The sequence below is a fragment of the Bombina bombina genome, chromosome 7 (assembly GCF_027579735.1).
Source record: "Bombina bombina isolate aBomBom1 chromosome 7, aBomBom1.pri, whole genome shotgun sequence".
In the NCBI taxonomy this organism is placed as follows: Eukaryota; Metazoa; Chordata; class Amphibia; order Anura; family Bombinatoridae; genus Bombina; species Bombina bombina.
In genome coordinates this window covers 46,695,907-46,722,900 of record NC_069505.1, presented here as the reverse complement: position 1 = coordinate 46,722,900, position 26,994 = coordinate 46,695,907, and the positions used below count along the sequence as shown (strand labels likewise).

The window sequence follows — 26,994 nt, the reverse complement described above, 5'->3', positions numbered from 1 at the left end:
CTATAGTCTTATAGATCAGTATTAGTTCAAAGGATAGAAATCACTCTATAGGGGGACATCAGAACTTCAGATTATAACAGTCCACTCCATATAGTAGTATTTACCACAGGCTGTGGTTATTGTCTTTAATAAATACCCCTGTAGGAGCCTGGGAAGACCAAAGTAACTGGAAGAACAATTGTAGTCCAGATTAGTTGTTCCGATAATTACTTCAAGGGCAGTAACCTTCCAAAATCCTATATGCCACCCCATGGATTTCCGGAAGAGCAATTTCAGTGAAGTTAATGATAGTCCTTGGCCCAAGGGGTATTAAAATCCTGGAATGTGGCAATAAGCTTCCAAAGAGGCTAGCAAGATATATACCAGCCAGAGTCCGACAAAGAGCAGAGAAGTAAGTATTTTGGGGACCCGGGGACCACCAAGTTCTCCCCCAATTGATGGCCGGCGACGGTACAAGAGAATGCAGAGGCAGACTAAGGAGAGTCCTGTGAAGAGAGTCACAGAGAATGCCAGGCTGCCAGGCTCTACATAAAATCGCTTACCCTTCCCAGCCCAGTATATGGCAGCAATGCTCCAGGCCACACCTAAGCCCAGGAAAACATTCACAGCATTGCTTCCTGTCACATTACCAATGGAGGCATCTGCGTGAGGATCCTGTATCGCTGCAACCTTACTTGCAAACGTGTCTGAGGAGGCAAGGAAAGATAGAGGCAGTTAATTTACAACACTGAATAAGACAACTACAATTTATTAAGCATTAAAAGGACACATAAGGCAACATTAAACTGTTTAAAATAGGTATGGGTAAAATAACAGGATTCAGCATTTGTTTGCCAATAGGTTGTCTTATTTAGTGATTAAAAAACTAGAGGACTGGCCAAATAAAAGGGATCTGAAATGTAGTATTACCAAGAGCAAAATTGTACATATAGGATCCAAAAACCCAAAGGCCAATTATAGTCTCAATTGTACATTACTGACTATAACTAAAGAGGAACGGGAATTATTATTTCAGATGATTTAAAATTTGGTAGACAATGCAGCAGTACAGCCAGTAAGGCCAGTCAAATACTTGGTTGCATTGGGAGAGGTATTAGCAAGGTTCTTATTCCACTTTACAGATCATTAGTTTGGCCTTATCTGGAATATTTTGTACAGTTCTGGAGACCATATCTTCAAAAGGATATAAATAAACTAGAAACTGTCCAAAAGAGGGCTACTAAATGGTACACTGTGTAAAATATAAAACGTACAAAGAAAGACTCTTTGATCTAAATATGTATAGCTTAGATGAGAGAAGGGAAAGAGGTGACATGATAGAAACCTCCAAACATATGAAGGGACTTAATAAAGTGGAAGCTGAAAGCATTTTCAACAAAAAATTAAATGCCAAAACAAGGGGTCACAGAGGGTAGAAGAATCAGAACTTTTACAGAAAGGGTGGTGGATTCATGGAATAAACATCCAATTGAGGTGGTAAACACAGGCACTGTAAAAGAATGTAAAAAATGCCCGGGACATGCAAAAGGCTATCCTAAGAAAACAGAAAGATGTAATATGGGTAGACTTGATGGGCCTTTTGGTTCTTATCTACCATCAAATTTTGGGATTCGGCATTCGTGTGCAAATTCAGATCTTTGTGTGTTGCACATTCACACGGATATATCCGGTGCCGAAAATTAATTAATGGGTGTAGTATATTGGGTGTAGTATGCAAAATATCAGCATACAAAAATGTTTTAAAAGCATTTAATACTGTATATTTGTTAGCAAAACTTTCATTGCAGCAACAGTGCTTGCACAATACATAATATTATTAAAACTGCTGCCTTATATCGCTCCAGACACAGACAAGCTCCTGAGCTTACCTACCTGCTCTTTAACAAAGAATACCATGAGAATTAAGTAAATTTGATAAATGAATCAGATTGGGGTTTTTTTTCTGAATTTTAGAATAGTACCTTGTCATAACTGTGAAATATTATAGACATTTATAATTATATTTTGCATTTGCATGGTGTTGTGGAAGTGTAAAATAATGCTGCAGATGTTTATAATCACGCTGCAGATATATCTATGTAACAATGCTGTAGAGACTTGTGATTATACCACTAAAATGTGCTGCATTGCTGTATAATCATACTGCACAACTGCATAAACAAATTGTAACCCTCAAAACACAAAAAAAGAGCAAGAGAGAAACAAGACGGAAATAACAATGGAATCCACAAACAAGTAGTAGATTAAATGTATTTGAACAGTCCCATTACCGATGTAATCAACAGTCCCATAGCAGGTGTATTTCACAACCGGGTGAGACTTTCTTATTCTTAACTCTGTTTACAGATCACCACTAGCTCAACTTTAGGTAGCATAAAAAGTAACCTTAATAAAGTGCTGGCAATGCCAGGTGAGATAGAGAACAACGTGGTCAGAGTAAGTCCCAAAAGCAGTATTGGGGAGAATGTAAACCTCCTCACTAGGTCCTAGGACACAGCGTGAAGATAACCTTCAGATATAATAATGGGGACACAGTCCACTGCCTGGCAATTATTCACTCAAACGGTATGTGCAGGTAATGGACAGGTAGCTGAGCTTACTTCTTTCTCATGTTGATACAGCGTTAACGCTGAAGACTCCGTGCTTCTGATATCATGTGACCACACTGTGGCTAATCAGGAACTGAACCGGCTAGTAACTCGAAGGACTCCTCCCAAAACCAACGTCATTGGTTCAAGCTGTATTGACAGCGCAGGATCCTCGATACTTAGCCTTGGTGATCCGTTGATTGTACTGTATATGTTGTTTGCATATTTCTCCAAATCTTATCCTCCTCTTATATCTCTTCAACCTTATTCACTGTAGAAGCCCTGGGCATTCATCACTAAGGAGGGGAGCAGGCGAGGCACTTTTAAATCGTTGAAAAGGCCAAAAACACAGATCCACAAAGGCGGCCACAGACACAGCAGTTATACCATAATGTCCATAAAGGGTGCGATAAGCCCAAGGGGTAAGGCTTCTGAGAAGGAGTAGACACCCCAATGTCTACTATGCAGTATTAGCAAAATTAGATAAAAAGTTCCAACAGACAGCCTTGAAAAGTCCAAAACGATGCTTTATTCCAGGTTAAAACAGCAGGACATGCAGTTAAAATTCAAGACAAAACATAGTCTGACCGGTTTCAGTCTCCCTGACCGTAATCATAGACTAATGCCTAACATGTGTAACATCTCTTTAAATGACATGCAGCATCTCCTGATTGGCTAAAAACAAAGTAGTTTGAAAATTAACCCTATGCATTCCAATATCATATAGCACTGCTCAGTGATACTTAGCAGTTGATATAAATCTAGTAGCGTAAAATTGAATCATACAAATTTAGACCTCTATATATATGGCTAGAACGGTAAATATTAAATAAGCTAGAGTTTATACTCGTATTCTGCAACCCTTTATGTAAGACCACCAACTGTGATAATGTGTCTAGCCAATTGAACATCATAACATGTATTTACAGATTATTCTAAACAGCAGATAGTCATACATTTGTTAATCTAGCAAAATATTTCACACATGTTTAACAACTTCATAGCTAGATGCAGCATAACTGTAACCTTTGCGCATGTGTATACTATATCCCTTCATCCAGTTAATTGGGTCATATTAGACCCCAAAAGAAAACCAAAACACTTTTCTCTCATTGCATATACAACCAATGCTTGATCATATTGTATAAAGTATATACACTCTATTTTTTAATGGTATACAGCACTCTCGATACGTACATTAAGATAACGTAATGATACAACAATTTGAACAAGATTAGTTAGATTAGTAAAAGGGATCACTAGTCATAACCTATAACATCCCTTAGGTAACACAGGTATAGTGGTAGGGGATAGAGTATGTATAATTGTTTAAACTTACTAAATATGGATAATGAAAATCGGGTAGATACCCAGTCTATACATAAACACCAGGGGATACGTAGTATCATCTCTGCCAAAAGTTTATAATGTCAAATTCAGAGTTGAAGCCCAAGGGCAACAAACTCTGAAGTTTAAAGATCCAATATGTTTCCTGTTTACAAAGAATTGGAAACTTGTCTCCCCCTGTAGGAGGTTTCTTCATTTGTTCTATTGCCTGCCACCTCAATGTCTTGGTATTTTGATTATGTGTCTCAATAAAGTGTTTGGAGAAGGCAGAACATGGTCTTTTACCCAAAATGTAGGACAAATGTTCCCTAATACGCTTACCCACCTCCCTAGTTGTTCTTCCTAAATATTGTTTTTTGCAAAGGCTACACTCTACTAGGTAGATTATATAGGTACTCTTACAATTAACACACCCCTTGGTAGAAAATTCCTGTCCAGTAACTGTGGATTTATATGTCCCATTATGGTGCAACCAAGAACTGGTTACACTTTTTCCACTTTTCAACATACTTGGTGCTAGTATATTTCCAAGGGTGACGTTCCTCCTAGGAACAAACATACAGTCCTTGTCTATGGTATTCCTCAAGGCCTTATCTCCCATCAAAATGGGCAGATTTTTTCTAACAATATTACAGACTTTATCACATTGGTTTGAGTAGGAGGTAATACATTTGGGGTTGTGTACTTCTGACATATAATCTCGTTTCTTTGGAACTTTATCCACCTTTAGCAGGGAGTCTCTACTCAATCCTTGTGTTTCATAAAATGTTTTATTAATAAACTGTTTTGGATAACCTTTTTGAGTCATCCTATCTCTCAGGTCTTTGCTTTCTATCTGAAAATCACTTTCGAGGGAGCAGTTCCTTTTGGCACGCAAGAATTGGCTCTTAGCTATTCCTTTGAATACGTGTTTTGGATGGCTGGAGCGAGCGTGTAACAGACTGTTCCCTAAAATTGGCTTTCTATAAAGGGTAGATATGATTAGTTTACTTCTTCCATCCCCAGATAAGGTAACGTTTAAATTAAACAATTATACATACTCTATCCCCTACCACTATGCCTGTGTTACCTAAGGGATGTTATAGGTTATGACTAGTGATCCCTTTTACTAATCTAACTAATCTTGTTCAAATTGTTTATCAATACTTTATCTTAATGTACGTTTCGAGAGTGCTGTATACCATTAAAAAATAGAGTGTATATACTTTATACACTATGATCAAGCATTGGTTGTATATGCAATGAGAGAAAAGTGTTTTGGTTTTCTTTTGGGGTCTAATATGACCCAATTAACTGGATGAAGGGATATAGTATACACATGCGCAAAGGTTACAGTTATGCTGCATCTAGCTATGAAGTTGTTAAACATGTGTGAAATATTTTGCTAGATTAACAAATGTATGACTATCTGCTGTTTAGAATAATCTGTAAATACATGTTATGATGTTCAATTGGCTAGACACATTATCACAGTTGGTGGTCTTACATAAAGGGTTGCAGAATACGAGTATAAACTCTAGCTTATTTAATATTTACCGTTCTAGCCATATATATAGAGGTCTAAATTTGTATGATTCAATTTTACGCTACTAGATTTATATCAACTGCTAAGTATCACTGAGCAGTGCTATATGATATTGGAATGCATAGGGTTAATTTTCAGACTACTTTGTTTTTTAGCCAATCAGGAGATGCTGCATGTCATTTAAAGAGATGTTACACATGTTAGGCATTAGTCTATGATTACGGTCAGGGAGACTGAAACCGGTCAGACTATGTTTTGTCTTGAATTTTAACTACATGTCCTGCTGTTTTAACCTGGAATAAAGCATCGTTTTGGACTTTTCAAGGCTGTCTGTTGGAACTTTTTATCTAATTTTGCAAATTGTAACCCTGTCTAGTAATTAGTATTACTGGCAATATTATTTATGTGTACAAATTTATTTAGCATCAAAAATGTAAAAATGTTTCCTCCAAACCTGTACTCAGTTGAGTCATGTATGTTTAATTTGATGTGCTTCAGCAACATGTGAGTAAACTGACAAACTGCTGCTTTCATCAAAAAAAGATGTCTACTTCAGATGCCCAGAAAGCAAATACTGCTCTTGTTGAATGAGATTTAAGCCTCAGACCTGTATTCATTATTTGATGACTCACTTAGGGGACCCCTTCTCTTCCCCAGGAACCTCACCTCTGGTAACTTTTTTATCTTTACTCATAGCCCAGGAATATAACACAAACACAAAGTTGGAGGAAAAGACCAGGACATGGTCACGTTTATTGAAGGTCACCATGATGATCGATAATGAGCTTAGACAACAAGGTTGAACTTCTAAGGTGGCAGTGACTCTGTTTCCTAAGGAAAATCCCAAATTCTAAGAGGTCAATTGCCCTGTTCTTTTTACATCAGAGCTTATTATTGAGTTTTGCATTTTGCAGAGACAATGACACCCTTGAGTTTACTGGCCAGCTAGCTCGTTATGATGGTACCCAAGGCTCTGATCGAAAATATGTTGCCACATCCATTAGCCTGAGCTTCAGTTGGAGTTTGACCTTTTATTGCAGTTGGGCCACCACTAACGAAACGGGGGCAGAAGGAAACACTGATCAGTGATCCTGGTGTTGTACACCTTACAAGAGTCACACCCGGGAAAGTCCAAAACTAAGTGCTTTGAGCAACTCAACCAAGGGGACAACTCAACCAGGTCCCAATGAAGGCAGCTATAGAAGTCCTAGAGAAGTTTATAGACTCGGTGCCTTCATCGGCACCATATGGAAACAAATGTAAAAATGAGGGGTAGGAGGGAGGGAATGTATCTAAGATGAAAGAGATTAGCTTAAATTTCCAGAAGCAGAGGCCAGGGTTTGTCTACAGATATTTGTTTTACTAAAATATGGAAAAAGTAGGACAGAATTTCCACTGTCTCTGCTTTGTCCTGCTGATTTTATGTAGGATTCATTTTTCTATTGAAAGGGTCACTGACTGCACATGCATCAATCACTGGGAACGTATGTGTATGAACTTTGTTTAATAAAAAGAAGTTCAGAAATGCTGAAGAACAATATCAGTCAATAACCCATAAGTTACAAGTAACGAGTCACAGTCCACGTTCTCCTTTTTATCAATGTTTAACGTGACATTTCAGGGAGACACCTTAACTTCCTATGCAAGAAATAACTTTGTCACCTCTAAGAGGAAGATCCATAAATTCAGATGCAAGGATAGGATATAATTGTGTCAGTTTGTTAGGAAAAAGTAAATGCTTTTCATTCTTTTTTTTCCCTACTCAGAGCCTTTTAATAAGGCTGAAAATATCATGGATTTAAGCCTTTGTTCAGATCAAAGCATTCAAAAAGCTTTGAAGGGATTGGCTTCTGTAAGGGGAATATATCATTTTCAGCCTGGGTTATATGCATCCAAATTAGTTCAGATTCATTCTTTTTATTCGAATGGCCTTGGCGTGATAGTCTGACTCTCTAGACTAATCACAGTTCCTTTGCCATTCCATATTTATTATAAAAAACAACAAATAGAGATATATTACAATTTACAACTAAATATAGTGAGATAGAACAGTGAAATAATTCATTTTGTGTTGGTTGGAACCATCTGAATCAACGTAACAATAACATAACAAATGAATCCGAAATTCCAAATGCATCCGAAACGAATGACTGCTATATAACAAATCAATCCGAATGCAACAAAACTAAATTAAAAAATACTGAATCGATACGAAACAAATTTTTCAGACCTAATATGCACAAGTATGGATAAGTCAAATGCAACTGTATGTAAATAAAAAAAACACACAAACGATTTTCCTCTGTATTTGAGAATACACGTGGGAGGCTTGACTGTCACATTCAGATAAAATATTAATCTCAGATTCTGAATACTACATTTCAGAGGCATGGTGAGCTTGCTGCACATTTATGCCAAACAAGAATTCAGTATAAGAGCTGGAGAACCATTTGTCTCTACAGGTTTCATTATTATGTAAGGAGCATTTTGGAGTCAACATTTTTCAAGTCGCTTTGTCTCAGGGGCTGAAACTAGAGAGATGAAAAAGCTTCATAAGTGCTATTAATTTGAGTCTATTTAGAACAAGTTTCATCATTATAATTTTAGGGAAGTGTTTTTCCTTTCTCTCTTTTTGTGCCTTATTTATATACATATACGTTGATAACAAGTGGTAACCGCACTGCAAATAATTGTGCAAAACAACATTGTAGTGTTGATACTAATGTTTATTTCAAATATATAAAACACAGTATGCAAAATATGCAAACATAGTTACAACCTCTATACAGAGTATACAATCACAGCTTTATAAGCAATTTAAACACTTGAGAATGTATTGCAAGTGAATTGTATCTTAATACATCAATGCCTACTGGCAGTATAGTGATATCTACTATCAATACAGTACAAAGGAACTGCTCATAATGGTAGAATGTTACACGATAATAAAAACAAGTGCATACAAAAGAAATATATATATCGATAAAAATGAGTAAAGAGCAAGTCGCAACCTACTGGTCTGGCCAGACTACTCAAACAATATCGACTTGCTGTTTACTCATTGTTATCGATATATATATTTCTTTTGTATGCATTTGTTTTATTATTGTGTAACATTCTAACATTATGAACAGTTCCTTTGTACTGTATTGATAGTAGATATCACTATACTGCCAGTAGGCATTGATGTATTAAGATACAATTCACTTGCAATAAATTCTCAAGTGTTTAAATTGCTACTAAAGCGGTGATTGTTCACTCTGTATAGAGCAGTGCTTTCCAAACTGTGTGTCGGGACAAACTAGTGTGTCGGCAGCAGTGTGTAGGTGTGTCCCTGCTTCAGCACAAATTTTTTTATTTATTTTTTTTGGTTTCTGACTTTCCGCCTGCCTGCTACGCATATCACATGGTTGACACGTGATTTTAACCTAGGGGGACACAGAGCATCTTAACCTATTGGCGCAGCTCATTGGGAACTGAAACTATTCCCATTGGCGGCACATTGGCTCCTGACTGCACGTGTAGTCTCCTTAATTGGCTCGTGACTGCATGTGTAGTCAGTAAATGGGACAGCAGTGTGTTTGCAGCGCGGTCAGTAGTCAATCGGACTCACCGAGCTCTGAGGGCGGCAGCTTAAACGCTGAGCTGAAGTCAGAGGGGTTATTTTCTGCAGCTAGCTCCCAGTAGTGCATTGCTGCTCCTGCTCTTGATATATGGATAGGAAGTGGAAGCTTAGAAATGCTTAATGATGAAATGCGAGTGTCTATCTAATATTCCACCAAATATTCAGAAACTGTGTTCATCCCATAAACCTCATACAGCCCATTAAAATTTCAAGTAGCTATTGGTGTTATTAAACTTTTTTTTTTAATTCTTGCACATACTTACTGTTACTTGTAAATACATTTCATTATTATATAATTCATGTATGTGTCCGTATCTCTAAAAACAAGTTAGTTTAACCTCCTGTTTGCCAGTACAACTGAATTACTGTGTCGCGAAATGATGTAGGTCTAAAAAGTGTGTCGCCAACATGAAAAGTTTGGAAAGCTCTGGTATAGAGGTTGCATATTTTGCATACTGTGTTTTATATATTTGAAATAAACATTACTAATAGTATCAACACTACAAGGTTTGCAAAATTATTTGCAGCGCTATTACCACTTGTTATTTATTTTTTATAACAGATGCGTATACACAAATTTACACAGATTATACAAATTTATTCACAATTTTTGTATATAGAATCAGTGGCGCTCTCCATTGTTTTTCATACATATAAGTTGACTTTTAAAGCCTTATATTTTCAGCTTCTGAAGAGTAAATGTTTTTTTGGTAACAGGTATATTTCCCTTGTATATGGTATATTACTTCTATATTACACACCGTAATAATTCAAGTGCTTGTTTAGTGTTAAAAAAATTATAAAATGGAATAATCTTTCATTGGCTGCAAACCTATTTAAAGGGACATGAAACCCCAAAAAATTATTTCATGCTTTAGGTAGAACATACAATTTTAAACAACTTTCTAATTTACTGCTATTATTTAATTTGCTTTATTCTCTTATTATCCTTTGCTGAAAGGTTTATCTAGGCAAGCTCAGGAGCAGCACAAAACCTAGGTTCTAGTTGCTGATTGGTGGCTGCATATATATACCAATTGTCATTGGCTAACCCATGTGTTCAGTTAGTAACCAGCAGTGCATTGCTGCTCCTTCAACAAATGATAACAAGAGAATGAAACCAATTAAATAATAGAAGTAAATTGGAAAGTTGTTTAAAATTGTATGTTCTGTCTAAATCATGAAAAAAAAAAATATGTTGGGTTTTATGTCCCTTTAGGTAGGAAGTGAACATAGTCTGTGGTTAGTAGAGATGTTCAAATATTTGCAAACAAATAAACAAATTTGAGCTAATTTTGTCCAAAATGTGTCCAACAACTAAAAAATATCAGTTTCTCTATTTAAGAGACAGGGTAAAGTAAATTACAGAATTAACACATTTTTGTTTTGTTTATTGGTTCATTTAATAATGAATTTTGGACAAAATGAGTTCCAATTAATGTATTTGTTTTTCAAGTGAATAATAACAGTACTTTTTGCATGTGTAGTGCTCAACTTAAAGTGAAAGGCAATCCTAGCATTTTTGAAACAAATAAAGGGGACTTTCATTCATGAAGTATAACAATTTATGCAGAAAGCTCCTTTATTTCTTTCAATCGGTCGCTGTTCTTAGCTGCTACAGCAGCCCACGGCTAAAATTTTTTTTATAAGAGGTGACGTTTTCAAATTTTAGCCAATAGCCATGCGGTAAATCCGGCTCCCATAGGCGCCAAGCCGGATTTACCGCACAGCAATTGGCTAAGAGGTGAAAACGTCATCTCCTAGCAAAAAAATTTTTTAGCCGTGGGCTACCGTAGCAGCTAAAAACTGAGATCGATTGAAAGAACTAAAGTAGCTTTGTACATGAAGTATCTTATACTTCATGAATGAAAGTCCCCTTTAATTGTTTTAATAGTCAATCCTAGCGTTTGTAAAACGCTAGGATTGACTTTCACTTTAAGAGCAAAAAGAGTCAGAATATCTGGGTTACCCACCATGTGATTGTTGTTTATTCTTTGTATTAATAAAAGTTATTTTTTTAATCACACTGTTTATCTCAGTACAATTTTCTTTTAGATATCATCACGGAAGCCACTATCTTCTCACATATAAACCACAATAAGCCAACAAGATGATCATATTTCTCAGCAGCCCATAAACACAATGTCAGACCCTCACCTGGCACAGATGTCCCCAATGCCACAAAGACAACAGCTGTGACTGAGTCCTTGAGCCCCACGGTGCAGCCAAAGTGAGCAGCCAGGTCCCCTGTGACAGCCGTGAGGATCCCAATTATGCAGATAGACACCAGGAAGCAAGCCCAGCCACCCCAGTATTCAGTGGGAGGCACAAAAGCGAATAGTACCTTCCAGAAGACGGTGAGGAAATGCATGATGTAGTCACAGCAGCTGGGTAGCCCTTCCTCACTGCTTTCCTCATCATCATCATCTCCTGCCCGAAAGCAGATGTGCAGAGAAGGAGGGTGCAGGGTAGAGATGGGAAAACAAGGGACAGGGGAAAAGAACAAAGGAAAAGACAAACATGTAATAGGAAGGTGCAAGAATGGAGGAGGAAAGTAGAATAAAAAGAAAGAGCAAGAAACAAGACAGAAGTGGGATAGGAAGATACAAGGAAGAATGAGGGAAAAACAAGGGAGAGAAGGAAATGAAGGAAAAAACAAAGGTGTGATGGGAAGGAAGAAGGAGGGAAAACAAGAAAAAACAAATAAACAAGGGAAAAGACAAAGTCGTGAGAAGGAGGAAAAAGAAGAAAAAACAAACAAGGGAAAAGACAAAGGCGTGATGGGAAGGAGGAAGGAGGGAAAAAAAGAAAAAACAAATAAACAAGGGAAAAGACAAAGGCGTGGGAAGGAGGAAAAAACAAGAAAAAACAAACAAGGGAAAAGACAAAGGTGTGATGGGAAGGAAGAAGGAGGGAAAACAAGATTAAACAAATAAACAGGGAAAAAGACAAAGGTGTGATGGGAAGGAAGGACGAGGGAAAACAAGATAAAACAAATAAACAAGGGAAAAGACAAAGGCGTGATGGGAAGGAAGGACGAGGGAAAACAAGATAAAACAAATAAACAAGGGAAAAGACAAAGGCGTGATGGGAAGGAAGGACGAGGGAAAACAAGATAAAACAAATAAACAAGGGAAAAGACAAAGGCGTGATGGGAAGGAAGAAGGAGGGAAAACAAGATAAAACAAATAAACAAGGGAAAAGACAAAGGCTTGATGGGAAGGAGGAAGGAGGGAAAAAACGAAAAAACAAATAAACAAGGGAAAAGACAAAGGCGTGGGAAGGAGGAAAAAACAAGAAAAAACAAACAAGGGAAAAGACAAAGGTGTGATGGGAAGGAAGAAGGAGGGAAAACAAGATTAAACAAATAAACAAGGGAAAAGACAAAGGCGTGATGGGAAGGAAGGAGGAGAAAACAAGATAAAACAAATAAACAAGGGAAAAGACAAAGGCGTGATGGGAAGGAAGAAGGAGGGAAAACAAGATAAAACAAATAAACAAGGGAAAAGACAAAGGTGTGATGGGAAGGAAGGAGGAGAAAACAAGATAAAACAAATAAACAGGGGAAAAGACAAAGGTGTGATGGGAAGGAAGGAGGAGAAAACAAGATAAAACAAATAAACAAGGGAAAAGACAAAGGTGTGATGGGAAGGAAGGACGAGGGAAAACAAGATAAAACAAATAAACAAGGGAAAAGACAAAGGCGTGATGGGAAGGAAGAAGGAGGGAAAACAAGATAAAACAAATAAACAAGGGAAAAGACAAAGGCGTGATGGGAAGGAAGGATGAGGGAAAACAAGATAAAACAAATAAACAAGGGAAAAGACAAAGGCGTGATGGGAAGGAAGGACGAGGGAAAACAAGATAAAACAAATAAACAAGGGAAAAGACAAAGGCGTGATGGGAAGGAAGGACGAGGGAAAACAAGATAAAACAAATAAACAAGGGAAAAGACAAAGGCGTGATGGGAAGGAAGAAGGAGGGAAAACAAGATAAAACAAATAAACAAGGGAAAAGACAAAGGCGTGATGGGAAGGAAGGACGAGGGAAAACAAGATAAAACAAATAAACAAGGGAAAAGACAAAGGTGTGATGGGAAGGAAGGACGAGGGAAAACAAGATAAAACAAATAAACAGGGGAAAAGACAAAAGCGTGGGAAGGAGGAAAAAACAAGAAAAAACAAACAAGGGAAAAGACAAAGGTGTGATGGGAAGGAAGAAGGAGGGAAACAAGATAAAACAAATAAACAGGGAAAAAGACAAAGGCGTGATGGGAAGGAAGGACGAGGGAAAATAAGATTAAACAAATAAACAAGGGAAAAGACAAAGGTGTGATGGGAAGGACGAGGGAAAACAAGATAAAACAAATAAACAAGGGAAAAGACAAAGGCGTGATGGGAAGGAAGGAGGAGGAGAAAACAAGATAAAACAAATAAACAAGGGAAAAGACAAAGGTGTGATGGGAAGGAAGAAGGAGGGAAAACAAGATGAAACAAATAAACAAGGGAAAAGACAAAGGCGTGATGGGAAGGAAGGAGGAGGGAAAACAAGATAAAACAAATAAACAAGGGAAAAGACAAAGGCGTGATGGGAAGGAAGGAGGAGGGAAAACAAGATAAAACAAATAAACAAGGGAAAAGACAAAGGCGTGATGGGAAGGAAGGAGGAGGAGAAAACAAGATAAAACAAATAAACAAGGGAAAAGACAAAGGTGTGATGGGAAGGAAGGAGGAATAAACAAGATAAAACAAATAAACAGGGGAAAAGACAAAGGTGTGATGGGAAGGAAGAACGAGGGAAAACAAGATAAAACAAATAAACAAGGGAAAAGACAAAGGCGTGATGGGAAGGAAGGAGGAAAAAACAAATAAGGGAAAAAACAAAGGTGTGATGGGAAGGAAGGAGGGAAAAAAAATAAGGAAAAAGACAAAGGTGGGATGAGAAGGAAGGACGAGAAAAAAACAACAATGAAACAAGGGAAAATACAAAGGTCAGATGGGAAGGCATATGATTAGGGAAAAGAAAAACAGAGAAGGCAGGAAAGAAAGAACGAAAGAAAGAACAAAGGGCAGGAAGAAGTGTGTAATCGGAGAGGAACATAGGAAAGGAAGAGAAAAAGGGTGGGTGCAAGTGGTAGAAAGGAGAGAGTGCACAAAGGGAAAAGTGGCATTAGTGGAGTGAAGGAGGCAGGAAAAATTAAGAGCAGCTTGTGTAGGCCACTGGGGCGAGTTTAAGTCACATGACCATGCAGGTGAAAATGTGTGTGCAGTAAGTGTGTGTTTACCTATTATGGGCTAGATTACAAGTGGCACGCTAATTGTTGCGTGCGAGCGAAAGAGGGTTTATAGCGGCTGTTTTGCGCGATTGACCACAGAGCTCTGGCTAACTGTTTCGCTAAACAAACAGGGTCACAAAACACATAAAAAATACATTACAAAGTACACTTACACTCATAATAACACTTTATTTAAAAAAATGTTGCACAAAAAAGTTAAGAGGGGTTCATAGATATGAGGTCTCAGGTGTTAGAACAAAAAAAGGCAGTTAAAGGGCTTTAACATAGAGATACGCATGTCTAAAGATGTATATGTGTGTATATATATATATAATCTTACTTCTATTGCAGTTAACGCTCGAGCAGTAGAGTTAAATAACGCTCCACTTGTAATCTGGGTGTTGCTAAGATAGATTGGCAGTGTGAAAGAAGTAGTTGTGCACGGAGCAAGAATTTAGAAACAAATTGTCTAACACTCACCTGCACTTACAGTGACCGCGCTCACAAATTGTTCTCTCCAGCTGCTGCTACCGACCACTAAAGCCAGATTGGCTTTCTTAATCAGCTTGTCCACAGTATTCTGCGGGCAAAATTGTGCAATAGTGTTATCGAACGTGAAAATAACACTATCATTATTATGATATAATAAAATATATTCAAATTACTCTTATAAATGGGCTTAGGGTCCACAAACATCCCCTCTATTATGTAAAAATTAAACTTTAATCATTTCGGCAAGAATTAAATTCTATAAAATATAAAATAGCAATATTTTAATATGAACAATTAAAATATATAATTGCCACCTAATACGCCTTTGTGTCTTCCCTTGTTTTAAACACTTAATCTCACCTTTAGAAAACATATAATTTGCTCCCTTTTGTCTTCCCCCCCAAATTCCTTTCTTCTGTAATATTTTGCTATCCCTTCCATAAGTATTTTCCCGCCTCTCATACCTTAAACTCATACGACTCCTCTATTATGACTTCCATCTTGCGATGTTCCCCCAAGCTTGGACTCCCTGCGATTTCTGGGCCTCCCTTGTTAGGCACCACCCATTTTTCAACAGAATCTCCTGGAGAATAAAAAATAAAGAAAAAATACAGGAAATTCAAATATCCTTCTGCCATCCAGTGGTCAGACATTCTGGTACCACTGTGCCCGAAGACCAACCTACTGGAAGTCTTCCATTTGGAATCTGCTTCTCCTCCTGTTCCCAACCCTTCTTCATCTAATATTTGTATTCTGCTTACTCTAACCCTGGCTTGTCGTTTAGTCTACTCTGTCATTCCGGATACCCTTAAACTTGATTGTATGGATTATTCTGCTTTCTGATTTTGGTTCCATACATTCACCAATTCACCTCCATGATTCTGCACATTCCCAGAAAGCCCATCTCAAGGGGCTTCTTGGGTAGTAATGTCTACCTGGATTCAATATCAACTAATGATAAATCTCTAAAGACTTACAATAGTTCTGTCTATGCCCGTGGTTCCTAAAGCAAAATCTTTTCTAGGTGTGTTTCAAAGTGCAACCCTCTAAAGGTGTACCTTTACCTTTAGCTAATGTCTTCTAAAACTTTGTGTTTTCAGTATGCCTTAAAAGGTGCATTGAACAGTTTCCAAAGTATTTCCCTACATAAATATGTATCTGCTTTGCTTGTAACATTCTGAAAAGTTCTTCCAAAAACAGAGAAGATAAGGCGGAGAACCTTGGTAGCTCTCTGGTGAGAGCTAACCACTTTATCCATGGGGCATTCTGCACCCAAAACTCTTTGTTAATATTCACAATAATTAGTGCTTTACCTGATAAGCTCCTTGATTAGTTTGTAATAAAGAAAGAGAGACTTAGAAGGATATTTATCAAGCTGTCAACCGCAAATATACTGGAATTCCACAGCGTAATTGTGGCGAGCCTGATTCAACCTAGTTATCAAAGCCTACAGACTGGCAAAAGTTGAAAATTGTGACGTAACATACGATCCGCCGGTCTCAATCCAACATAGATCGATGCTTACGACATTACAGATGTTCCGAATACAAATTCAGCACTATCTGACAACTTTTGCAAGTTATCAAATTTCTAACAGGTACGCTCTCCACTATTCCAGAACAGCGTACCTGGTTTTCAATCCGCCATCCTGGAGGCCGCGGATTCCATAGGAATCAATGGGAGTCTCAAAGCAGCGAAAGCTCATGTTCGATGCTGCCAGATATCCCATTGATTTCGAAGGTAGAAAACCAGTAACGTTTACACCAAACACCCTTACATAAACCCAGAGTTTAAACACCCCTAATCTGCCGCCCGACATTGCCGCAACGAAATAAATGTATTAACCCCTATCCCGCCGCTCCCGGAGCCCACCGCAACTAAATAAAGTTATTGACCCCTATCCCGCCGCTCCCAGAGCCCACCGCAACTAAATAAAGTTATTAACCCCTATCCTGCCGCTCCCGGAGCCGACCGCAGCTAAATAAGGTTATTAAACCCTATTCCGCCGCTCCCGGACCCCGCCGCAACTGTAATAAAATTATTAACCCCTAAACCCCTGGCCTCCCACATCACTAACACTAACTAAACCCATTAACCCCTAAACCTCCAGCCCCCCACATCGCCATAAACTAAATTAAGCTATTAACCCCTAAACCTAACAACCTGCTAACTTTACATTATAATTACCTCATCCCTATCTTATAATAAATTTAAACTTACCTTTAGAATGAAATTAAACTAAATTAAACTATTAATTAACCTACCCTAACTATTATACTAAAATTACATTAAACTACAAATTAAATTAACTATATTATATATTAAATTACTAAGTTACAAAAAATAAAAAACACTAAGGGGCCTATCTATCAAGCTCTAAAAGGAGCTTGACGGCCCGTGTTTCTGGCGAGTCTTCAGACTCGCCAGAAACAGCAGTTATGAAGCAGCGGTCACAAAGACCGCTGCTCCATAACCTGTCCGCCTGCTCTGAGCAGGCGGACAGACATCGCCGGAAATCAACCCGATCGAGTACGATCGGGCTGATTGACACCTCCCTGCTGGCGGCCGATTGGCCGTGAGTCTGCAGGGGACGGTGCTGCACCAGCAGCTCTTGTGAGCTGCTGGTGCAATGCTGAATACGGAGAGCGCATTGCTCTCCGCATTCAGCGAGGACAGGCGGACCTGATCCGCAGTGTCGGATCAGGTCCGCCAGACTTTGATAAATAGAGGCCATAGTTTAAAAAAATAAAAAACACTAACGGCTAGATTACGAGTTTTGCGTTAGAGGCTATGCAGTGCTAAAGAGCAGTTTATGCTCACCGCTCACTTACAGACAGCGCTGGTATTACGGGTTTTTACAAACCCGGCTTTAACCGCAAAAAAGTGATCGTAGAGCAAAATTTTGCTCCACATCTCCCCTCAATACCAGCACTGCTTACGTTAGCGGTGAGCTAACTGAACGTGCTCGTGCACGATTTCCCCATAGGAATCAATGGGGGAGAGCCAGCTAAAAAAAAACCTAACACCTGCAAAAAAGCACGTTTAGCTCCTAACGCAGCCCCATTGATTCCTATGGGGAAACACATTTATGTCTACACATAACACGCTAACATGAACCCCGAGTCTAAACACCCCTAATCTTACACTTATTAACCCCTAATCTGCCGCCCCCGACATCGCCGACACCTACATTATATTATTAACCCCTAATCTGCCGCTCCAGACACCGCCGCCACCTACATTATTGTTATGAACCCCTAATCTGCTGCCCCCAACATTGCCGCCACCTACACTATAGTTATTTACCCCTAATATGCCGTCCCCAACATCGCCACCACTATATTAAAGTTATTAACCCCTAAACCTAAGTCTACCCTAAACCTAACACCCCCTAACTTAAATAAGTATAAATAAAATTACTATCATTAACTAAATTATTCCTATTTAAAACTAAATACTTACCTATAAAATAAACCCTAAGCTTGCTACAAAATAACTAATAGTTACATTGTAGCTATCTTAAGGTTTATTTTTATTTTACAGGCAAGTTTGTATTTATTTTAACTAGGTAGAATAGTTATTAAATAGTTATTAACTATTTAATAACTACCTAGATAAAATAAAGACAAAAATACCTGTAAAATAAAACCTAACCTAAGTTACAATTACACCTAACACTACACTATAATTAAATAAATTAACTAAATTAAATAAAATTATCTAAAGTACAAAAAAAAACAAACACTAAATTACAAAAAATAATTACCCTACCGGGAGACGTCTTCATCCAACCGGGCAGAAGTGGTTCTCCAGACGGACAGAAGTCTTCATCCTAGCCGGGCAGAAGTGGTCCTCCAGACGGGCAGAAGTCCTCATCCAGACGGCATCTTCTATTTTCATCCATCCGGCACAGAGCAGGTCCATCTTCAAGACATCCGACGGAGAGCATCCTCTTCTTTCCATAGCTACGACTGAATGAAGGTTCCTTTAAATGACATCATCCAAGATGGCGTCCCTTCAATTCCGATTGGCTGATAGAATTCTATCAGCCAATCGGAATTAAGGTAGAAAAAATCCTATTGGCTGATGCAATCAGCCAATAGGATTGAGCTGGCATTCTATTGGCTTTTCCAATCAGCCAATAGAATGCGAGCTCAATCCTATTGGCTGATCCAATAAGCCAATAGGATTTTTCTACCTTAATTCCGATTGGCTGATAGAATTCTATTAGCCAATCGGAATTGAAGGGACGCCATCTTGGATGACGTCATTTAAAGGAACTTTCATTCAGGCATAGCCGTGGAAAGAAGAGGATGCTCCGCGTCAGATGTCTTGAAGATGGAGCCACTATGCGCCGGATGGATGAAGATAGAAGATGCCGTCTGGATGAAGACATCTGCCCGCCTGGAGGACCACTTCTGCCCGGCTTGGATGCAGACTTCTGCCCGTCTGGAGGACCACTTCTGCCTGATTGAATGAAGACGTCTCCAGGGGGATCTTCAGGGGGTTAGTGTTAGGTTTTTTTAAGGGGGGATTGGGTGGGTTTTAGAGTAGGGTTGGTTGTGTGGGTGGTGGGTTTTAATGTTGGGGGGATTTGTAATTTTTTTTACAGGTAAAAGAGCTGATTACTTTGGGGCAATGCCCCGCAAAAGGCCCTTTTAAGGGCTATTTGTAATTTAGTGTAGGGTAGGGCTTTTTTTTATTTTGGGGGGCTTTTTATTTTGTTAGGGGGATTAGATTAGGTGTAATTAGTTTAAAAATCTTGAATTTTTTTTATTATTTTCTGTAATTTAGTGTTGTTGTTTTTGTACTTTAGATAATTGTATTTAATTTCGGGAATTAATTTAATTATAGTGGTAGTGTTAGGTGTAATTGTAACTTAGGTTAGGTTTTATTTTACAGGTACTTTTGTATTTATTTTAGCTAGGTAGTTATTAAATAGTTAATACCTATTTAATAACTATTCTACCTAGTTAAAATAAATACAAACTTGCCTGTAAAATAAAAATAAACCCTAAGATAGCTACAATGTAACTATTAGTTATAGTGTAGCTATTTTAGGGATTATTTTATAGGTAAGTATTTCGTTTTAAATAGGAATAATTTAGTTAATGATAGTTATTTTATTTATATTTATTTAAATTATATTTAAGTTTGGGGGGTGTTAGGTTTAGGGTAGACTTAGGTTTAGGGGTTAATAACTTTAATATAGTGGTGGCGACGTTGGGGGCGGCAGATTAGGGGTAAATAAGTGTAGGTAGGTTGCGGCGATGTTAGGAACGATAGATTAGAGGTTAATAAAATTTAACTAGTATTTGAGAGGCGGGAGTGCGGCAGTTTAGGGGTTAATATATTTATTATAGTGGCGGTGATGTCCGGTTTCGGCAGATTAGGGGTTAAAAATGTTTTTTAAGTGTTTGCGATGTGGGGGGGGGGCCTCGGTTTAGGGGTTAATAGGTAGTTTATGGGTGTTAGTGTACTTTTTAGCACTTTAGTTAAGAGTTTTATGCTACGGCGTTGTAGTGTAAAACTCTTAACTACTGACTTTCAAATGCGGTACCAGTCTTGACAGGAGAGGGTGTACCGCTCTCTTTTTGTCAGACTCGTAATACCGGCGCTATGCAAGTCCCATTGAAAAAATAGGATACGCAATTGACGTAAGTGTATTTGCGGTATTTCCGAGTCTGGCCAAAAAAGTGAGCGGTACACCTGTACCTGCAAGACTCGTAATACCAGCGGGCGTTAAAAAGCAGCGTTGGAACCGGGCAACGCTGCTTTTTAAGCCTAACGCAAGACTCGTAATCTAGCCGAAAGTTACTGAAAAAATAAACCACAGTATCAAAAATAAAAAACAATTACACCTAATCTAATAGCCCTATCAAAATAAAAAAGACCCCCCAAAATAAAAAACCCTAGCCTACAATAAATTACCAATGGCCCTTAAAAGGGCCTTTTGCGGGGCATTGCCCCAAGGAAATCAGCTCTTTTACCAGTAAAAAAAATAAATACAAACACCCCCCCAACAGTAAAACCCACCACCCACACAACCAACCCCCCCAAATAAAACCCTATCGAAAAAAACCTAAGCTCCCCATTGCCCTGAAAATGGCATTTGTATGGGCATTGCCCTTAAAAGGGCATTTAGCTCTTTTACTGCCCAAAGTCTCTAACCTAAAATTAACCCCCCCCCCAATAAACCTTTAAAAAAACCTAACACTAACCCCAAGACGATCCACTTACAGTTTTCGAAGAAAGGACATCCATCCTCATCCAAGCGGCATAAGTCCTCATTGAAGCCAGCATAAGTCTTCATCCAAGCGGGCAGAAGTCTTCATCCAGACGGCATCTTCTATCTTCATCCATCCAGTGCGGAGCGGCTCCATCTTCAAGACATCCGGCGCGGATCATCCTCTTCTTATGATGGTCAACGAAGAATGAAGTTTCCCTTTAAGTTACGTCATCCAAGGTGGCGTCCCTTACATTCCGACTGGCTGATAGGATTCTATCAGCCAATAGGAATTAAAGGTGAAAAAATCCTATTAGATGTTGCAATCAGCCAATAGGATTGAGCTTTCATCCTATTGGCTGATCCAATCAGCCAATAGGATTGAGCTTGCATTCTATTGGCTATTCCAATCAGCCAATAGATTGCGAGCTCAATCCTATTGGCTGATTGCAACAGCCAATAGAATTTTTCCACCTTTAATTCCTATTGGCTGATAGAATTCTATCAGCCAATCGGAATGTAAGGGACGCCATCTTGGATGATGTACCTTTAAGGGAAACTTCATTCTTCGTTGACTATCGTAAGAAGAGGATGCTCCATGCCGGATGTCTTGAAGATGGAGCCGCTCCGCAACAGATGGATGAAGATAGAAGATGCCGTCTGGATGAAGACTTCTGCCCGCTTGGATGAAGACTTCGGCCTGCTTGGATGAAGACTTCTGCCGGCATCGATGAGGACTTCTGCCGCTTGGATGAGGATGGATGTCCATTCTTCGAAAACTGTAAGTGGATAGTCTTGGGGTTAATGTTAGTTTTTTTTAAGGGTTTATTGGGTGGGTTTTAATTTTAGGTTATGGACTTTGGGCAGTCAAAGAGCTAAATGCCCTTTTAAGGGCAATGCCCATACAAATGCCCTTTTCAGGGCAATGGGGAGCTTAGGTTTTTTAGATAGGGTTTTATTTGGGGCAGTTGGTTGTGTGGGTGGTGAGTTTTACTGTTGGGGGTGTTTTTAATTTTTTTTACAGGTAAAAGAGCTGATTTCTTTGGGGCAATGCTCCGCAAAAGGCCCTTTTAAGGGCCATTGGTAGTTTATTGTAGGCTAGGTTTTTTTTATTTTGGGAGGTCTTTTTAATTTTGATAGGGCTATTAGATTAGGTATTACAAGCTTTTTTTTTGAGGCCAAAAAGTGAGCAGTACAGCCTATCCCGCAAGATTCGTAACACATTCTAAAGTCAGTAGTTATGAGTTTTACGCTACAAAGCTGTAGCATAAAACTCATAACTAAAGTGCTAGAAAGTACACTAACACCCATAAACTACCTATTAAACCCTAAACCGAGGCCCTCCCGCATCACAAACACTGAAATAAAATTATTATTATTATTATTATTATTATTATTAATCTGCCGCTGCCACTATAATAAACATATTAACCCCTAAACCGCCGCACTCCCGCATCGTAAACACTAGTTAAATATTATTAACCCCTAATCTGCTGTCCCTAACATCGCCGCCACCTTCCTACATTTATTAACCCCTAATCTGCCGCCCCCAACTTCGCCGCCACTATACTAAATTTATTAACCCCTAAACCTAAGTCTAACCCTAACCCTAATACCCCCTAACTTAAATATAATTAAAATAAATCTAAATAAAATTAATATCATTAACTAAATAATTCCTATTTAAAACTAAATACTTACCTATAAAATAAACCCTAATCAGCTAATAGGATTGAGCTCGCATTCTATTGGCTGTTCCAATCAGCCAATAGGATTGCAGCTCAATCTTATTGGCAGATTGCATGAGCCAATAGGATTTTTTCACCTTTAATTCCGATTGGCTGATAGAATTCTATTAGCCAATCAGAATTCAAGGGACGCAATCTTGTATGACGTCATTTAAAAGGAACCTTCATTCTGGAAGAAGACTTCGATGGAAGAGGATGCTCCGCACCGGATGTCTTGAAGATGGAGCCGCTCTGCGCCGGATGGATGAAGATAGAAGATGTCGTCTGGATTAAGACTTCTGTCCGTCTGGAGGACCACTTCTGCTGGCTTGGATGAAGACTTCTCCCGGCTTCGTTGAGGACTTCTTGCCGCTTCGCTGAGGACTTCTCCCGGCTTCGTTGAGGATGGATGTCGGCTCTTCAAAACTGTGGATCTTCAGGGGTTAGTGTTAGGTTTTTTTAAGGGTTTATTGGGTGGGTTTTATTTTTAGGTTAGGGTTTGGGCAGCAATAGAGCTAAATGCCCTTTTAAGGGCAATGCCCATCCAAATGGGAACTTAGGTTTTTAGGTAAGGGCAAAGGGGAGCTTAGGTTTTTTTTAGTTAGGATTTTATTTGGGGGGTTTGGTTGTGTGGGTGGTGGGTTTTACTGTTGGGGGGGTTGTTTGTATTTTTTTTACAGGTAAAAGATTAGTAACATAGTAGATGAGGTTGAAAAAAGACCGAAGTCCATCGAGTTCAACCTATACAAATCTAAAATATATACAAAAAGCTCCAGTTAAACTAAAATAATCCCACTAAAAGGTGACCCATTTAATACTAGCAATCATATCCATGAATTTTGTTTATAGACAGAAATGTATCCAAATAATGTTTAAATGTATCTAGGGTATTGGCATTCACTACCGCCTTTGGTAATGAGATTTTATTGCTCTTACAGTGAAAAAACGTTTCCGTTGCAGGAGATTAAATCTCCTTTCCTCCAACCTTAACTTGTGACCTCTGGTCACAAACAATTTTCTTGGAATAAGCAGAGCTTCTGCCATCTCTGTATATGGGCCTTGAATATAGTTATATAAAGTTATCATGTCACCAATTAAGCGCCTTTTTTCTAAAGAAAACAGACCCAGTTAGGCTAGCCTCTCCTCATAGGTTAAATTCTCCAATCCCCCTTATTAGCTTTGTGGCCCTTCTCTGAACTTTTTCTAGTTCTGCAATATCTTTTTTTGCGATTGGTCCCCAGAACTGCAGTGGCAGCAACGTTGGGGGCGGCAGATTAGGGGTTAATAAGTGTAGGTAGGTTGCGGCGACATTGGGGTTAATAAATATAATGTAGGTGTCGGCAATGTTGGGGGCAGCAGATTAGGGGTTAATAAGTATAATGTAGGTTTCGGCGATGTCGGGGCAGCAGATTAGGGGTTAATAAGCAGATTAGGGGTTAATAAGTGTAAGATTAGGGGTGTTTAGACTCGGGTTCATGTTAGGGTGTTAGGTGCAAACATAAATTTAGTTTCCCCATAGGAATCAATGGGGCTGCGTAACGGAGCTTTACCCTGCTTTTCTGCAGGTGTTAGGCTTTTTTTCAGCCGTCTCTCCCCATTGATGTCCATGGGGAAATCGTGCACGAGCATGTAAAACCAGCTCACCGCTGACTTAAGCAGCGCTGGTATTGGAGTGCGGTATGGAGCACAATTTTGCTCTACGCTCACTTCTTGCCTGATAACGCTGAGTTTCTAAAAACCTGTAATACCAGCGCTGTAGGTAAGTGAGCGGTGACAATAACATGCAAGTTAGCACCGCACCCCTCATAACGCAAAACTCGCAATCTAGCCGTCAGTGTTTTTATTTTTTTGTAACTTAGTGTTTTTTATTTTTTGTAACTTAGTAATTTTTATTTTTTGTAATTTAGTAATCTTTAATTGTAGATTTAAATAATTTGAGTAGGGTTAGGTTTTTAAATATGTAATATAGCTAATTTAATTTGTAGTTTAATGTAATTGTAGTATAATAGTTAGGGTAGGTTAATTAATAGTTTAATATAGTTTAATGTAATTGTAGGATAATAGTTAGGGTAGGTTAATTAATAGTTTAATATAGTTTAATTTAATTCTAAAGTTAAGTTTAAATTTATTATAAGATAGGGATGAGGTAATTTTAATGTAAAGTTAGCGGGTTGTTAGGTTTAGGGGTTAATAGCTTAATTTAGTTTATGGCGATGTGGGGGTTTAGGGGTTAATAGGTTTAGTTAGTGGTAGTGATGTGGGAGGCCAGGGGTTTAGAGGTTAATACATTTATTTAGTGGTGGTGGGCTCCGGGAGCGGCGGGATAGGGGTTAATACATTTATTTAGTTACGGAGTGGTCCGGGAGCGGTGGGATAGGGGTTAATACATTTATTTAGTTCCGAAGGGTTCTGGGAGCGGCGGGATAGAGGTTAATACATTTATTTAATTACGGAGGGGTCCGGGAGCGGTGGGATAGGGGTTAAACATTTTAGTATAGTGGCAGTGTTTAGTGACAGGGTATAAATAAAGTTGGGAAAAAGCCGAATAGCAGCGAGATCGATGACAGTTAACAACAGTCCGCTGCTCATCGCCCCGTACTTGGTGTGCGGCTTTTTGACAGCTTATTTTATAAATATGGAGATCGTATTCAGATCCACGGCGGCGATGTTAGGTGAGCATATTGGTCCCGGCAAATGCAGCATAGTTGACGGCTTGATATTTCGACCTCATAATATTTAGCAAGACATGAAACAGTTTCTATATAAGGGTCTTCAAAGATACAGCTGACTGACCTGTTATTTATGTGTAAAGGTTCTCTAAGGTTTGCTGGCATGGAGTGCGGTCATTACATCAGATCCCCCCCCCCCCCCCACAATGTGTAGACTTTGCTTAATTCTCTAAAAAAGGAAATAAGTTCCAGTGATTGGTGAGAAGCCTCCAATAGAAATCTCTGGAGTGCTAAATCTCACAAAGGAGAGCGAATATGACAGAGAGTACCTGGCACTGATGATAACATTTGTTTGTGAATGTAAATTACGCTGTTTTCAGTACAGTGTACTCACTTCTAATTTCGCATACATATCGTTTTCTATCAGTGTAACAAGTCCATTGCATATTTTAAGGCAAACTCACCAGCTTTTATTTAGCAAGAAATAAGTGCAAGACCTGTAGACGTAATATGCTTAGAGAATATGATGACAATCACCAGAAAACTTCAGGCACACACAAAAAACACCCCTGTGCAGCCCATTTGCCAAAGCTCATTTTATAATACAATAATAAAATCAGCTTTATATTTTGTACTTTTTTGGTATAATTTAATTTAAATTGTGAAATTACATTTTAATGTTTTTTTTCCTTCATACTGTAAAAAAAACTAAATTACTGCTTAATTTAATTTTGCGTATTTTAATATGAAAGTGATGGTAAATCCTAGCATCGTGAAACGCTAGGATTTACCATCGTAACAAATAAAGGGGACTTTCATTCATGAAGTATAAAATACTTCATTCTGAAAGCTGCTTTATTTGTTAGCAGCGTTCGCTGCGCTGAGCTGCTAAAGGCAGCCCACGGCAGAACGCTATATCCAGCTTGACGCTGCTAATAAATAAAGGAGCTTTCAGAATGAAGTATTTTATACTTCATGAATGAAAGTCCCCTTTATTTGTTACAATGGTAAATCCTAGCGTTTCACAAACGCTAGCATTTACCATCACTTTAATGTGTATTATTAAAGGGAAAGTAAAGTCCAAATTAAACTTTCATGATTCAGATAGGGCATGTCATTTTAAACAACTTTCTAATTTACTTTTATCATCAAATTTGCTTTGTCCTCTTGTTATTCTTAGTTGAAAGCTAAACCTAGGTAGTCTCATATGCTAATTTCAAAGCCCTTGAAGGCCGCCTCTCATCTGAATGCATTTGACATTTTTCACAGCTAGAGGGCGTTAGTTTATGTTTTTCATACAGATAACACTGTGCTCATGCACGTGAAGTTATATAAGAGTAAGCACTAATTGCCTGAAATGCAAGTCTGTCAGATCTCAGATAAGGAGGCTGTCAGCAGAAGTTTAGATACAAAGGTAATTACAGAGGTAAAAAGTATATTTATATAACAGTGTTTGGTTGTGCAAAACTGGGGAATGATAAATACAGGAATTACCTTTCTTTTTAAACAATTTTTTTAAA

General features: G+C 38.4%; 1 protein-coding gene across 1 annotated transcript in view; it reads right to left on the bottom strand.

The window, feature by feature from the left end:
- Positions 1-309: 309 nt before the first annotated feature.
- Positions 310-26,994, bottom strand: part of LOC128636203 (sodium/calcium exchanger 2-like) — a 283,465-nt gene continuing 256,780 nt past the window's right edge. Inside the window, exons 4-7 of the mRNA XM_053689248.1 lie at positions 15,317-15,435; positions 14,841-14,940; positions 11,243-11,515; positions 310-686 (exon numbers count right to left, since the gene is read on the bottom strand). Of these exons, the coding sequence (XP_053545223.1) occupies positions 310-686; positions 11,243-11,515; positions 14,841-14,940; positions 15,317-15,435 (869 nt within the window). The remainder of the gene's footprint in view (positions 687-11,242; positions 11,516-14,840; positions 14,941-15,316; positions 15,436-26,994) is intronic.